Source organism: Drosophila serrata, unplaced genomic scaffold (genome assembly GCF_035046125.1).
Source record: "Drosophila serrata isolate PLE 108 unplaced genomic scaffold, ASM3504612v1 contig_276, whole genome shotgun sequence".
Classification (NCBI taxonomy): domain Eukaryota; kingdom Metazoa; phylum Arthropoda; class Insecta; order Diptera; family Drosophilidae; genus Drosophila; species Drosophila serrata.
In genome coordinates this window covers 1,534,661-1,550,487 of record NW_028257174.1, presented here as the reverse complement: position 1 = coordinate 1,550,487, position 15,827 = coordinate 1,534,661, and the positions used below count along the sequence as shown (strand labels likewise).

At 36.6% G+C, this 15,827-nt stretch overlaps 1 protein-coding gene across 2 annotated transcripts in view; it reads left to right on the top strand.

The window, feature by feature from the left end:
• mew (multiple edematous wings) overlaps positions 1-15,220 on the top strand; it is a 60,313-nt gene extending 45,093 nt beyond the window's left edge. The window contains exons 2-8 of one of the 2 annotated variants that reach the window (XM_020948044.2): positions 3,340-3,467; positions 4,473-4,502; positions 8,434-8,546; positions 8,936-9,069; positions 10,679-12,212; positions 12,283-13,404; positions 13,467-15,220. In XM_020948044.2, coding sequence (XP_020803703.2) covers positions 3,340-3,467; positions 4,473-4,502; positions 8,434-8,546; positions 8,936-9,069; positions 10,679-12,212; positions 12,283-13,404; positions 13,467-13,712 — 3,307 coding nt within the window. In that variant the 3' untranslated portion in view covers positions 13,713-15,220. The remainder of the gene's footprint in view (positions 1-3,339; positions 3,468-4,472; positions 4,503-8,433; positions 8,547-8,935; positions 9,070-10,678; positions 12,213-12,282; positions 13,405-13,466) is intronic. The other variant, XM_020948045.2, reaches the window with a different exon arrangement.
• Positions 15,221-15,827: the final 607 nt, after the last annotated feature.

Sequence of the window (15,827 nt, the reverse complement as noted above, 5' to 3'; positions counted from 1 at the left end):
TTTATACATTTCCTTTGTTCTTCCTTATAAATACAACAAATCTGAATAATTTTTTCTCTCAGTTTTCCCTATTCAATAATTGAGGGTATCAAAATTCCCCACTTGAGCTGGAGAGAAAGGGAGAAGCCTTCTCCTGATGAGTTAAGTTAAGTCTCCCTGCTAATTGATAAGCTAAGTGGCAAGTGCCATAAAAACGAACATCGTTCGCTCCAAAATCAATTTTATTTAATTTTCTTTTTTTTTATTGATGAAAAATCAAATAGCAGCGGCATACCGCCCACTCCCTAAGGGATTGGAATTTATACAGCTCACCGCTTCCAGCTCCAGACTTCCACTTCCAGACTTCCAGCTCCCCAACTTCCAGCTTCAGTTCACCATCTTTCCAGCTCCAGTTTTCCATCACCCTTAAGTCCCAGCTCCAGATCATTAAGACTGTTTTATGGACTCCCGGTGCCATGTCAAAAGATTTACGGCCAGCGGCGTTTGGTGACCAGATTTATGCATGTGGTTCTTGTTTTTTTTTTATTTATTTATTTCTCTTTGGAAGTTGGAGTTTCTCTCACCTTGCGGGGCACCTCACCTGGGTCACCTGCTAAGTGAGCAGTCCAAACAAACCAAAAGGAAAAACGTGAAGAAAAAGCGGGGCCATAAAAACCCCTCGAAAATGAGGAGGGTCAGGTCTTGGGCTTAGGGTTCAGCTTCGGGTCAGGTCAAGACTATGTTGCAATGCCAGCTTGTATCTAGTGTCAACGTTAATGACCACAAGACAAATATATACATGGGTATATACATATATAGAAAATATATAGGAAAACGAGGCTAGTGAGATAGAGAGAGTCGGAGTGATCTAGTTTTCTTGGTTCATCTGTGGCTCAACAGGTTCTTGGAAGGCAGCAATAAAATTTTACAAGATATTTAAGTGGCTTAAATAAATACTTATACAAGTATGAATATATATAACAGCTAGTCTTTTGTTTTAAAATATATATAAAATATAGTAGGTACTGTTATGTTTAAAATTTTTTATATTTATACTAACTTAAATATTACACATTATGCATAGGTTTGATTTCTTTTTGTTCATTTACAGGGTATCATAATTTCAGTCAGAAGCCTAAAACTAAGTGAAGGAGTCATTTCCGACCCCATAAATCATATATATTCTTGATCAGCATCAACAGGCGAATCTTTCTAGCTTTATACGGAAGAAATTTTTTTTTTGAAATTTTTTCAAAATTTTTTAAGGGGTTACATCGTTAAAATTTTCAAAAATTGACAATTTTTTTACATTTTAAACTGAGTATGCAGATTTATTAACCTTATACAAACTAAGAAAAAACCGCTTTCCGAATTCAAATTAAAGCTTTTTTGGCTGTTATGGGTTATGGGTTTTTGAAGTTTAGATTTATCAACAAAAATGTCATATAAAAATATTAATAAATATTTAAGGAATACGAATATTTTAAGCTTAGTTATGATAAATTTCCACTTCTATTCTATAACTGCAAGCGTATGCAAACTTTATCTTTCCTAAGTTAGTTTCCTTTCCAGTTTCCCATATATTTTTTCAATAAATATACCCACTTTTTAACTTAAAATTATATAAAAATAATCTATAGAGTTCCCAGAATCTTCTCTTTCTATTCTTCTCTAGAAAATTACCCCTCTTAACCCTCTAAAATATTTAATAGTGCCCCTTAGGGAACTAAGTGTCGATTGTGAGGCGACAAAAGCGATAACTCTGACCTCGCCCCTAAACACCACTTCCTTCAGCTCACTCATTTTTCTTTATTTATTTTTTATTATTTAATTTTTTGTTTAGTTTATTTGTTGTTATTTTATTTTTATCTATAGATATGTATATATATTTTTTGTTGAAGCCTGAGTGTAGGTGGGACTTGAGCCTGAGCCTGGGTTATTGGTGATTTTGGCCACCAGTTTTGCCTGCTTTTGCGGCGTGGCACTTAAAGATTTCTTTTATTTTTTGATTTTCCTTCGCTTTTCTCGGGTGTGTATGTGTGTGTGTGTTGTGTGTGTAGGTGCCACTTAATGGCTGCCATAAAACCCACTCCTCTCGCCCTCGTGTCTTGCCTGGTTGTTGTACATGCAATTTCCAGTTGTTGGCTGTTATTGTCGCAAAAGCGTCTGTTTGTTGCTGTTGCCGCGGGTTATGGCCGGGCTTACGGCTGCAGGATAATGAACATTCATGTTAAACACGTTAAGCGACCGAACGTGGGTGTTGTTTTTTGTCGTGTCTGTTTTTTCTTTGCTTCTCTTTTTTTATATTTTTTATATTTATTTTTTTGTGCAATTGCCTGGGCCCTACTTTGTTGCCATTTAGCGTGCTTCTTGGCCATGTCTTGCATGCATCTGCAATTAGACTTGGCTTTAAATGTGTATCTAAGCCTCTTTTTTCTGGACATATTTACGTGGACTTGGGTAAAATAAATATATTTATATTTTATATTTCTAATTTTATTTACATTTCTATACAAAAACCTTACAGATATTTCATATTTTTGCATATTTTATAGATATCATTATATATATTTTAAAAGTCGATACAAAAAACTTCAATATTTATCGAGATACGATTTTTTCGATAACCTTAATTTCCCTTTCCTCTCTACATAAATCTTTATCGATATATCCTGCTGAAATTTCGACAGTTAGTTGGACTTTTGCCCGGCTCATTAGCCACATCTTTCGTGCAGACATGAAAACCCATCCCACATTGCACACGTTTATCACCCCAAGTAATTACATTTTGGCAGGGCCAAGCCCCGAAAAAAACAACAAAAACCCGAAAATAAAACCAAAAAAACGGAAGAAAACAAAACCCAAATTTCAAAAGACAAAAAGTGCATTGAACCGACTCGCCAATTGTCGCTGAGTCTGAGTCTCAGTTCGAGTCTGACTCTGGGTTTGAGTTCACCCACAAAAACAAAAACAAAAAATCGATTATCAGCGGAAAGAGCAGAGAGCCGCAATTAGTGTTTGGCCAGAGGGAATCGATATACAAGGCAGATCTTGGTCGGGACTGACCGCAGATAACTCATGTCTGGGTCCATTTTGCGGTTGGGCTTGGCTTACTACGAGGTGTTAAGTTAACATGACTTTAAAGCTGAGAAAAAATAGCAGGGAGATAATAATAGGTGTTAAAATCTAAAAACAAACAAATCGATAACTATCGAAAAATACTTAGATACTTAATAATACAAATACAAAGAGAATTCTGCAAACCAAGTGGTTAATATTATACAAATATATAATTTCTAGAGCAATCTTTTTATATATTTAACTTTCTGTTAATAATGTATTTTACTTAATTTTTTTCAGCATTCTAGTGGGAGCTCCTCTTGATCAAAATCGACAGCCCAACACCTCACATTCGGGCGCCTTGTGGCGATGTCCGATAACTTCAGGATTCGATGACTGCGAACAGGTGATCACCGATGGCAGACGCAGTAAGTGTTGTCCCTATGTTATCGCTAAATTTAAAAATATATAAGTTATGATCTATCTATAAGTATAAACGATATATAGAAAAATATATTAAGTGACTAGGTTTTCAAAAAATGTTAATCTGATATCCCCCAATAAAGCTTTTGGTATCTGTGTACCCCTTTCTTATCCAATTCCAAGCCTGTGTATCCTACATCTAGTCATTGGTGAAGGTTGATAGTTATAGTTTTATATTCCTAGTATTATACCTTAGTTTTATAGGCCTGAATGTCCTCAAACCTCCTGATACCTGATACCCAGCTCCCAAGTGACTAACCGGAGTGCCAGGAATCAAAATCCTACTTATTCAGATCTTAAATTTAGTCATTGAATTGTACATAAACGATTGCCAAAAAGAAAATGATATACTGTACAAAGATCCTGTGACTAAATATACATATATCTAACATTTTAAAACTTACTTCCTGTAGCTGTAAGTTTGGCGTGAATGCTGCTATCGATATTTCAAAATTGTATAAATTGGATGTATGAGAAAAAGTCAAAATTCTAATTGACCTATTGAAAAATAATCTAAAATAATTGATTCGACAAATATCGATTAATCCGTTCCGTCGTTTATATCGATTATTTGTCTATAAGCACACACTATAATTATATTATATTCTCATATTATATCCCATAGTATTGTATAGATACCCAAACAACATATAATTTAAATTATTTATAATTATTTTTGATCTTTCTTTCTCTTCTTTTTTCTTTCTTATGTTTTTGTTTTTCGTTCTCTTCCCCCTATTTCAATTAATCGAAATTCGCATAACTGGGAAATATATATAAAAATTTGTTTCGCTACCGAAAAAACGAAACCTAAACCCGATAACTGAAACTGAAACCTAACCCCAACCAACATCAAAAAAATATATATATTAAAAAAAAAATAAATAAAAAACTGATCAATCCTTTCTCGATATTTACCAATTCGAAATCGATAAATCGAACGAACTTAGCACCGAGCGGAGTATATGAGACTAATAAGAGTAAGTGGTTTTGGGTGCTTTAATTGTTGTCTTGCCCACGGCATCCCACTGACTAAAAAATCAACAGAATCGACTCATCGCAACCGCCTAACACCCATTCAGTATTCGATCTATATACTATATATATACATATACTATTTATAACCAGTATCCATACCTTTTTGGGTTTGCGCTTTTGATTCGTTCACTTACGGTTTGATTTCTCGTTCAATTAATCCCTGGCATTAATCATTGTTTTATTATTCGATTCAATGCACCAGAAACACATCTATCCAAAAATACAAATCTCTAATCAAATTGCTTTATAACAAATATATTGTATATATATCATATATCTTTTGCAAAAACCAAAAATATTTATATTTGCAATCACCGAATGTACAGTCATGCACGCATGCCTAAGGACGCCATCTTGCTTACTTCGTTTCACTCTTTTTACCTCTCTTTTAGTACTATTATTATTATTACTATTATTATAATTATTCTTACGATTTGTATTACTTTTACTTAACCGCCACGCATGCGCGCACTAATTGCAAACCGTATTTATATTTTGAAACTTATCCACTTGATTGATGTAAATATTTATTGTCACTTATTTATATTTAAATGAAAATGATATACCTATATAAATATTTTTAACTTTTTAAATATATTTATTATTTATTTAATATTTTATATCTCAAAATATTTACACTGTTATATATTGTCATATCTATAATTCCATTCACAAGTATCTTTTCCAATTCGATTCGATAAGGGTTAAGTAAACATTATGCAATGGATAATAATAATTGTTGAGGTAATTTCAAGAAGTTTACGATTATTATTATAGAACAATCGTTTCCAACTGTTCCCTAGTTCCCCATTCACATCGATTGCTCCCCAAGGACAAGGGGGACTTGGCTTTATATATTATATGATATTTTCTACATTATAGTTCTATATAGACGTCACGTGTTAACCATTTCCTTTAAAATGCTCGGTTGGATTCTTGGAATTTTGCCCGCAAAACCATTTGTTAAATGCCATAACACCCCTAAAAAAGGGGATTTACATTTTCGGCGGCTCCAATTGGCGACTCATTTAGCGCTAATTATATAGCAGCTGCAAGCCCCTCATTTTATACCCTATAGAAGAGGGTATAAGCAATTTTATGGAATTTTTTACCATTTTTAAGTAAAATTTAAGGCGGTTTTAAAAAAGGTTTTTGAAATGTTATTGTTTAACTTTGAGATATCTTTGTTTTGTATTTTAAAATATTTATAATATGTGATCATCCTTATAGCAAAGATTTTTTTTATATATAATTGTTATCGTTACTTCCTTTATCGTTTTCCTATTTTTATAAAATCTATTAAATTGTTACAATTTTCGTAGAGCGACTCTATCCCTGACAGTTTTACTTCACGAATGGTTTTTATAACTAATTTTTGTTGTTTTTACAATTTTTTAATTTATGTTAGGGTATTGATAGTTTCGGCTTTGTCTCGCTTTTATGTAAATTCAAGTTTGTCCCCCGGTTTTTGCATGCAACTGGGTCGCCTTTTGCATTTCTTGTGACCGGGTTTCTTCAGCAGCTGCTTCTTCTTCTGACTCCAAGTCTCTTCCAATTCTTCGTTTCTTTCTTTTATATTATTTTTTTATTATTGTGTATTTTTTTGTTGGCAATCAGAGCGTGGCAGCTTAAAGAACAAGAAGTTGTGGAGGAGAAGGGCGGTCTAATGCTAAAAACTTTGCCAACGGCGCCGCCCCAGAACGTGACAAATTTCTCAAAACTTACAAAAAAACTGAAGAATAAATTAGGAGAGAAATGAAATATGAATAATATAATATAAAAAAATATTTTAATAAAATAAAAAGCTGAAAAAAAATATTCTATAAGTGGTATTAAATTCTTCAACAGAAAAGTGCTCTATATAGGCTTGATTTTCGCTCAGTGTACGAGCCGAAAGGCAAAAATAAATGTTGGCAGAGGCATAAAAATAACTGCAAACTGTAAAAAATACAGCGCATATGCGAATTCTTGAGTGCAAAATAGCCCGAAAGTTTTCTTTTTCTTGCTTTTTGGCGGCAAAAAGCAGGGCAAAAGCAAAACAGAAAAAAAAAATGGAAAGAGAAAGAGCAAGAGAAAAGTGGGAGGGAGGGGGTGGCTTGTTCGCATTACTGTACATTAGCCATCACCCGCTTTTCACATTATTCCACCTTCAGAATGAAGAATTCTTCTGTCTTAAATGCTTTTGTTTTTCTTTTCTTGTCAATGTCAAAAATGCGTGAAAAGGGGGTTGGGGAGGGAAAACTGCATATGATGGAAAAGGGGGGAGGAGAGTTTACAAAAAAAAGGGGGCGTGACAGTGGGCGGGTGCGACCAGCTGTGCGACTTTCACTGCAACACTGCGAACGCGTCAAAAAACCAGTCAAGAACGGCCCACGCCCCAAAGGCAACCAAAAAAAAAATGGAAGAAAATGAAGAGGAAAAATCAAGAAAACTCAAAAAGGCCATAAAAAAAAATGACACACAGCTAAAAAAATGTCTAACATTTTCAATATTTAAGAAATTATAAATATATTCCCTTTCAATGTAAACCCAAAAAATTATAGAATTGCTTTTGGCAAACTTTCGACTTGAGAATTGTAAGGTTTTAGTATTTGTATCTTAAGGGTTAACGTTCTTTAAGATATTTTTCTTCTGTGCACCTTTTTTTTGTTGCTATCTCTGTTATTCTGGCAAGAGTAATAATCATTTATCATATTTCAACACTTTGATGCTTTAAAATGCATTCTAAATCAATTTTGTTCGGCTCTGTCTCCCTCTCTCTCTCTTTCTCTATATATATCTCTCTATCTCTCTCTGTTGCTCGATCACTCTCTGCTCGTCTTTTGCGGCTGCGCTTTCCATTTTTTGTTTTTCTTGCTCTTTTGCTTCGTTTCATGCTTCGTTTAATCAACAAAATTTCGTTTTTCTCCCCCCCAACAACTCTCTTTATTTTTTTCTTTGTGCAACTTGCCGCCACATGTGCTTTACACACACACACACACACACACACACACACACGTGTTGGATGCTGTTGTTTGAAAATCAGCTGTAAATAATTGAATTGTTTGGAGTTTGTGGAAGTTGCCGCTTCGTCAAGTTAAATTTGCATTTTACCGTTGTTAATTTTTCGATTTCCAGTTTGGTGTTAAACATTAGGGTGGACAGCAATTAGGGTGGTAAGAAACTTGGGTTTCTTAATATGTTCAATAATACATAATAATGGAAAATCTAGGTATCATTTAATTCAAAGTACTGTTTTAACCGCAATTTGTATACAAAAATACAAATAAATAATCAATAATATTATAAATAATAATAAAATATTACACTAATAAAATAAAAGAAAAAATAATTAATATAAATAAAATCAGATAGTACTTGGAATAACCTTCTAGGTTATCCTTTCCCTTCAGCCAAGGTCCACCCTTTTGTACATATGTTTTTATGTAAACTATATATATATGTATGTAAATTTGTGAATGATTATTATTATAATTAATTATTTTTTAATGTTGTTTCTCACATATATTTCGTTGTTAATATTGCATACTTATTCTCAGTTATTTTTTAATATGTAATATAATAAACTACCGTTATTGTTGATGTTATTATAATATAATTATTATTCTTAATATTGTTGTTGTTGCTGACAAACACACACAAACATTTGTAAACAAAACGCACACATAGACACCTCCAAAAACACACATATACATAGAAGAATCACAATTTATTGCATCTTTTAATTAGCAATTTCTAACATTGGTATCTCTCCATCTCTCTCCCTCTCTCTCTCTCTCTCGCTGCACTCTCCTTTTCTTACGCAATCACCACAACTCTCCACAAATCTCTACAACGCGACTCTCCACTCTGCATTACCGTTATGATGATCAGGCTTCGATAGCGAAATCCTGTCACCGCCCTCAGATGATGAGATCAAGGAGGGTCAGTGGATGGGCGTTACAGTGCAATCGAATCCTTTGCAGGCCAATGGATCTGGTGGCAAGGTGAGTATCATTTGATCCTTTAATTTGAATATATATATTTATACATCCTTATATAGTCCTGAATTCGAAGAACTAGTTTCAAAACTGAGGGAATGTGGTAATGTATTAGGGAAATTGTCGTCTGTTAATATAATACTTTAATGCTAATACTTTATATTCTTAAATTTTGATAAGAGATATATAATATTTATTTGATCATTTTTACTTAAATCTACTCCAACTCCAAGAATATATTGTAAAAATATCCATATACCTATTCTCCTTTTTCTTTAAATCTATATTATATTATTTTTATTGATCCCATTGTGAATATATATCCCTGGCTTAAGTTCTCTAATTTCTAATCTCTAATTTTCTTTTTCTTTCTCCAATTCTTATAATTCTCTTAGGTATTAGTTTGTGCCCATCGCTATATGTTTGTTGTACGGGAAAATCGTCATGGTCAGGGTCTTTGCTATCTTCTAACCAACGATTTGCAATTCGAAGAGGTCTACGAACCCTGCAAAGGACGAACTGTTAAAAGGTAAATAATACTATATATAGTATATAATATTGATATTATTATTAATGGTTCTTAAGAGTGATACCAAAGAGGGATCACTAAGAAAGATCTCATAGAGTGCTCCCAAAGAGTGATCCCAAAGAGTGTTCCCAAAGAGTGATCTCAAAAAGTGATCTAATAAAGGGATCTTTAAGAGAAATCTCATACAGTATTCCCAAAGAGTGATCCCAAATAATCATCTCAAAGTATGATCCCAAACATTGATACCTTTCTCGATCTCTAGTTCATTTTATAATTCATTTCTTGAGTGTTATCCTAGGTCTCATGGTCATATCTAACGCAGGTTGAGGTAATCATAACACTCCCTATCCCCCGAAAAATTGACAAGGGTCAGTTTTATATATTTATTTTATTTTCCTGCCAGGGGGAAATGGAAAAAGGGAGAATATAAAAAAAAATAGGGGACAGGGAAAAAGTGTCAAGGTGAATTATCTTCAGCGATGAATAATGCGGGGAGTGCTTTGTTTTTCTTTTTTTTTTCAACCAATTAGCATGCAGCGTGTGTGGTTTGTTATTTATTTTCTTTATTTTGTTATGGGAAGGCGGCAGGGTCACCACCTCAAGTGTGACACCGATGACGTCGTTCCTGTTCCTGCAACACTCATAAAGGTGAAATTTAATTTATTTAAATGAAATGAGGACGATCCGCACCCACACGAGGGTGACCAAAATCAAGGAGCGGTGTGTCCATGGAGGAGGAGGCCTGTCATCATTCTGAATATGCAATTTTTCATCCAAACTGGAAGTTTGTTGCGTGTCCAAACTCGATTCGGGAATAGGTACAAGGGGGGCATGGAGTTGGTTAAGGTTGTGGAGAGGTGAAGCCACCAGGTGGAGGAACAACTGACAACCGTTTGCTGTTGACCCTGGTCATCCATTAATGTCCAAAAGACACACAGACACACTTAGTTCCATTCGGGAATAGGCAAATGGCAGGAAAATTAAGATAGTCCTAAGCCAAAGAGTCCCTAAGTTGACCATGGTCATCTATTAGAGTGTCCCAATCCGGGAATAAGCAGGACCAATGGATGGGGGGTTACGTGATGCAGATAAGGAATGTCCTTGGACTCTTTTCTGGGGTTTGATTTTCTAAGGTAAACTATAAATTGGTTTGATAATTTGTAAGTAGATTTAAGAGATAGTTTTTAGAGAGATTTTAGAAAAACTTTTTTAAAATACTTTTTAAAAAGAGTTAAAAAAGATTTTAGAGAGATTTCAGAAATCTTTAAAGAGATATTTTAGTGAGATTTTCGAAAGATATTTGTGGGATTTCAGGGAACTTATAAATGACGATTTATAATACTATAATATATGGAATAGTACAATATAGTGGAATAATATATGAAATAGTGTAATTTACTGGGTTGTTTTTTTTTCAAAATTTTTATAAGGGAACTTAGCATAGATTTAAGAGAAATTGATATGACGATGAGAAGAGATTAAGATGGGAATTTAAAAGAGATTTAAAAGAGACTTTAAAGAGAATTTAATAGAGATGCAGTAGAGGTTTATTAGAGATTTAATTAAATATAAGGTTTATTAATTTAATTTCCCCATCTCTCCATCACAGACAACACGAGGACTATGGCATGTGCCAGGCGGGCACATCGGGTGCTCTTCTGGATGATGACACCATGGTTCTGGGCTCACCTGGACCCTCCACGTGGCGCGGTTCCATCTGGGTGACCCAGGTGGGTGGCGAATATCTGCAGCGGGATAAGACCACCTACTATAGCAATCATGCGGATGTGGGATCACCGGTGGATAAATACAGTTACCTGGGAATGTCCGTCACAGGTGGACGTTTCTTTGGACACATGTCCTATGCGGCGGGAGCACCCCGTTCCGAGGGTCATGGTCAGGTGGTGATCTTCGACAAGTCCAGTGAGAATCCCATACCGGTGCATATGATCCTCGATGGTGAACAGTTTGGCTCCAGTTTTGGCTATGAACTGGCCACCGCGGATGTGAATGGTGACCATCAGCCGGATCTTATTGTCGCCGCTCCTCTGTACTTTAGCAAATCCGAGGGTGGAGCAGTGTATGTGTATCAGAATCAAAAGGATTCACTGCCTCTGAAATATACCCAGAAGCTGACAGGAACACTGGAGAGTAGATTTGGTCTGGCTTTGGCCAATATTGGGGATTTGAATAAGGATCATTGCGATGATCTGGCCGTGGGTGCACCCTACGAGGACAGAGGCGTTGTGTACATCTATCTGGGTTCTCGTCAAGGACTCAACACCAAGCCGGCGCAGAAGATCAAGGCCGAGGATTTGGGTGGCATTATGCCACAGGGACAGCCACCGATACGCACCTTTGGCATCTCCATTTCAGGCAATACGGATCTTGATGATAACTCATATCCGGATGTGGTCATTGGTGCCTTTAACTCTTCGGCAGCTATTATACTCCTGGCACGTCCCATCATCAGCATCCAGACGAGTGTCAGGCAGGAGGAGCTCCTGAATATGGATCCCAATCAGCCGGGCTGCAAGGCGGATGCCTCCAGCAATCTCACCTGCTTCTCCTTCGAGGCCTGCTGCAGCATTGATCCTTACGATGAGAAGAGCAAGGAGCTCCGTCTGGCCTACAGTGTGGAAGCGGAGACCTTTGATCATGCCAAGAAATTCTCCAGAGTATTCTTTGATCGTGAGAACAAGCGGAGTAATGTCCTTGGACGTGTGGTTACAGTGAGAACGGATGGCAAGGTGGCCTGCCAAAGGGTCACGGGTTATATCAAAGCCAATACCAGGGATATACAGACACCAGTGCGTTTCCGCTTGAAATACTCGCTGGTGGAGCCACCTCTGGCGGAGACCGCTTTGGTACATCTCAATCCCATTCTGGATCAGACGCAGGCTCACATAGATTTCGAGGGAACCTTCCAAAAGGATTGTGGTGATGATGATCTCTGTGAGAGTAATTTGATTATACGTGCAGAGCCAAATATCACACGTTCTGGCAGGGATTACACTTTGATTCTGGATGAAACGGAACTGGAGGTACGCATTAATGTCAGCAATCTGGCGGATTCGGCCTATGAGGCACAATTGTTTATCCAACATCAGGCGGGAGTCTCCTATGTGGCCACTAAGAAGCCGGTAAGTGGGATCACCTTCTATTTCATTTCTTGATTAATTTATATAAATCCTTTGTGTAAATCCTTTCCAGACCAATGCCACCTGCAATAGCTTCAACACCACTTTGGTGGCCTGCAGTCTGGGTAATCCGATGCTACGCGGTGCCACCACCTTTGTGACCATACGCTTCCAGCCCAAGGGTTTGGAACCGGGTGAGAAATCCATGTTGTTCCATATCTTTGCCAATACCACCTCTAAATTGGTGGGCCCTGAGCCACCAGAGAGGGATCTCCTGGTGAAGGTGGTGCGTCAGGCTAAGCTCAATTTCCGTGGTTGGCCCAAGCCAGAGCAGAGTTTCTATAGTGCAGCCACCATGAAGAAGGGTAACCAAGGTGCAACTTCCGGTTCTGCCAGTTCCGATTCAGATGGATCCTCTTCATCCTCTGCAACTTCTCCCATGGAAATGGATGATGTGGGCTCTCAGGTTAGCCATAGCTTTACCGTATTCAATGATGGTCCCTCCACGGCACCCAAGGTACACATGGTTATCCATTGGCCTTTGGCCTTGTATAGTGATCCCCAGAGCAATCGCCTGGATCAATATCTTTTGTATTTGGAACAAATACCCACCGTGGAGGTGGGTGTGGGTGAGTGTCGTGTGCCACCGCAATATGTCAATCCTTTGGGACTCACAACGGGTTCAAGGGAGGCTCAGGGTTATCTCAGTGCCCCAGCACAGATGCGTATGTATCCATCGGCAGTGGGTGGCAGGCGGTTGAATAAGAGTATGCAGCATACACAAAGGAGTTATTACTCCCATGAGGATCAGGAGGATCAAGAGGATACGAGATCACAGAATCAGAATAGGATAAAACGTAGCTTCCTGGAGCGTGTGACCCGCTTGGAGAGGCTCACCTATGACCCAGAGGGAAGTGGTTCCAATGCCGCTGGCAATGCCAATGGCAATGGCAAGAAACAGGATATTGTAGAATTGGATTGCAACAAGGGCACCACGCGTTGCATACAAATTGATTGTGAAATATGGAATATGCCCGCCCGATCCGAGGCCCAAGTGGTGGTCACTGCACGCCTGTGGAACTCCACGCTGGTCAATGAATATCCTCGGGTGGATCGTGTCCGGATTATATCCTCGGCCACAGCGCGAATACCCGAGGATTATGGTGTAGAGGTCATGGAGCTCAATGATTGTGAGGTAAGATCATTAGATTCCTGCTTATAGATATGATTATAATATATAATATACCCCCCCAACAGGTGGAGACCCGTGCCTATCCCGAGTTGAGGAATCAACAGCGTGATACCTCTATACCCTGGCTTATCATTATCCTGGGCATCGTTGGTGGCCTGCTCCTGTTGGCCCTCTTCACGTATTGCCTCTGGAAATGTGGCTTCTTCAAGAGAATTCGTCCCACGGATCCCACGCTTAGCGGCAATTTGGAGAAAATGAATGAGGAGAAACCCTTCCTGGCGCCCAATAAAAACACGCATCATGTTTTCTAACAAGAGGGCACCGTTGGCTGGGATTTGGTGCGACGAAGGCGGAAACGGCATTGCCGCCTAACTGCTGCACTGCATCATTTACCGCCTACACGTCAGGGTTGGCGCAAAGCTCCGAACAACCAGAAGAACCATTATAACAATAATAATTATAATCATAATAGTAACAACAATAATGACAGCGATGTGGATGTGGATGTGGAGTCACTAACGCCACCACCGCCACCGCTGAGCATCCTAAGCTGGGGCAATGATGGCTACTACCAGGCCAGCGCCGCCTGGTGGGGTCACATGTAAGTGGGGGAAGAGGGGGGAAGGAAGGAGAGGAGAGGAGAGGAGAGGAGAGAAGAGGAGGAGGGGTTAGGATCATGTGGGTTGTGGTTCAATGTGCCATTTCGTTTACTTAATGCAACAGACTAAGTTTAGTTCTGAGCAGAAGCGAGATCAGGAGTAACTCCTTGTAAACAAAACGAAAACCTTTAAAAAAATTTCAAAACTTTAATTTTTTCAAAAGATATTATACGATAGTTTTGAAATCCTTCTAAAAGTAACTTATTTTACCTTAAAAATATGTTCAAAATATCTCTATTTCATAAGAGACCTTCCGGGCTTTTTGAAATCCCTTCAATAAATCCACACTAATACATAAAAAAATAAATTCTAAAATTAAATTCAAAAACCAGGAGAGCCACAAAAATTCCTATGGTTTTGAAATCACTTAAAATGTCACCAAAGAGTGTGCCACAAAATGTTATACCTTATTTTATTTGAAAAAAACAAAAATCCTCCTGGAGCACTTAAATATCTCATGGCCCATCTTTTGGTGACTTTATAAATTGATTTTTTTTTTTAATATTCCATGATATTTCGCTAATGTTCTGTTCTAAAACTTAGTCTAACGATTTAGCTAAGCCCCCAAAACGTTGAAAAAATTCTTTGTAAAAATGTTCATTGTCATATATATAAGTTATAAGTTATAATATCGATGCTAAGCTAGGCTAAGGAGAACGAAAAAACAGAGAAAGAAACACCGAAAATTCCGAATATAGCATACACAAGAAAAATCTATATAAACACTGCCAATCGACTAGAAGAAATATCGATTCGAAATCGAAAAAGATTCATAAACACATCTTGAAAAACAATTATAAAAAAAGAACGAAAGTATTAGCACAAACTTAAAGCCTAACTAAGGACTAAACTATGTTTAAATGGCCCAAAAAAAAAAATTAAATCCACAAGCAACAGAATAATCGTTATTTCGTTTATCTTTCTATTTGTTTTTATACTATTTTTTTTTTAAATTATATTAAGAAGAGAACATTTTTAAATATGCGAAGATAATTGCACGTTTTTGTATGTATGTATGATGTCTGTGTGTGGGAGGTAGACGTTTTGTAGTTAAATTAGTTTGTAAATAATATTACGATATGCTTTAGTAACTAGCTGTAAATAGTAATTATTCTTGTCTTTATCTATTTAATATACCATGCCTTTTTTTTAAACAATCTTTATTTGTTGAATTTGAATTTAATGTTGAACTGTGGTAAGTAGAAGATTCTATACCCTTTTTAGGCTTCTAGGAAGACATGAATATTTAAATATTTAAAATCTATATATTTATATGCTAATTTTTTGGCAAATCAAGATTTAAAAAATAGTCATAATTTATTCAAAAAAGGTTTAATTTCAAATCGGAAAGCTTTCCTGTGTTAGTTTTTTGTTGGGTAACAAATCTGCATGCTCAATAAAAATTGTTTAAAAATGTCATTTTTTTTACAATTTTAACAATGTAACCCCTTATAAAATTTGGAAAAAAAATTCAAAAATTTATTTTTCTCCAGACATGGCTAGATCGATTCGCCTTTTAATGCTGATCGAGAATATATATGGTTTATAGGGTCGAAAATGATTCCTTCACTTAGTTTTAAGCTTCTGACTAAAATTAGAATACAATTTTCTAATCGATAATAACTATATTTTTTATGACAATTTAAAAAAAATACTAGTTTTAAAAAACGCATAACTAAGCCAAAAATGCATTAATTTTAATTCGGATAGCGTTCATATGCTAGTTTTTAGCAGATTAATAAAACTGCATACACTATTTAAAATGTG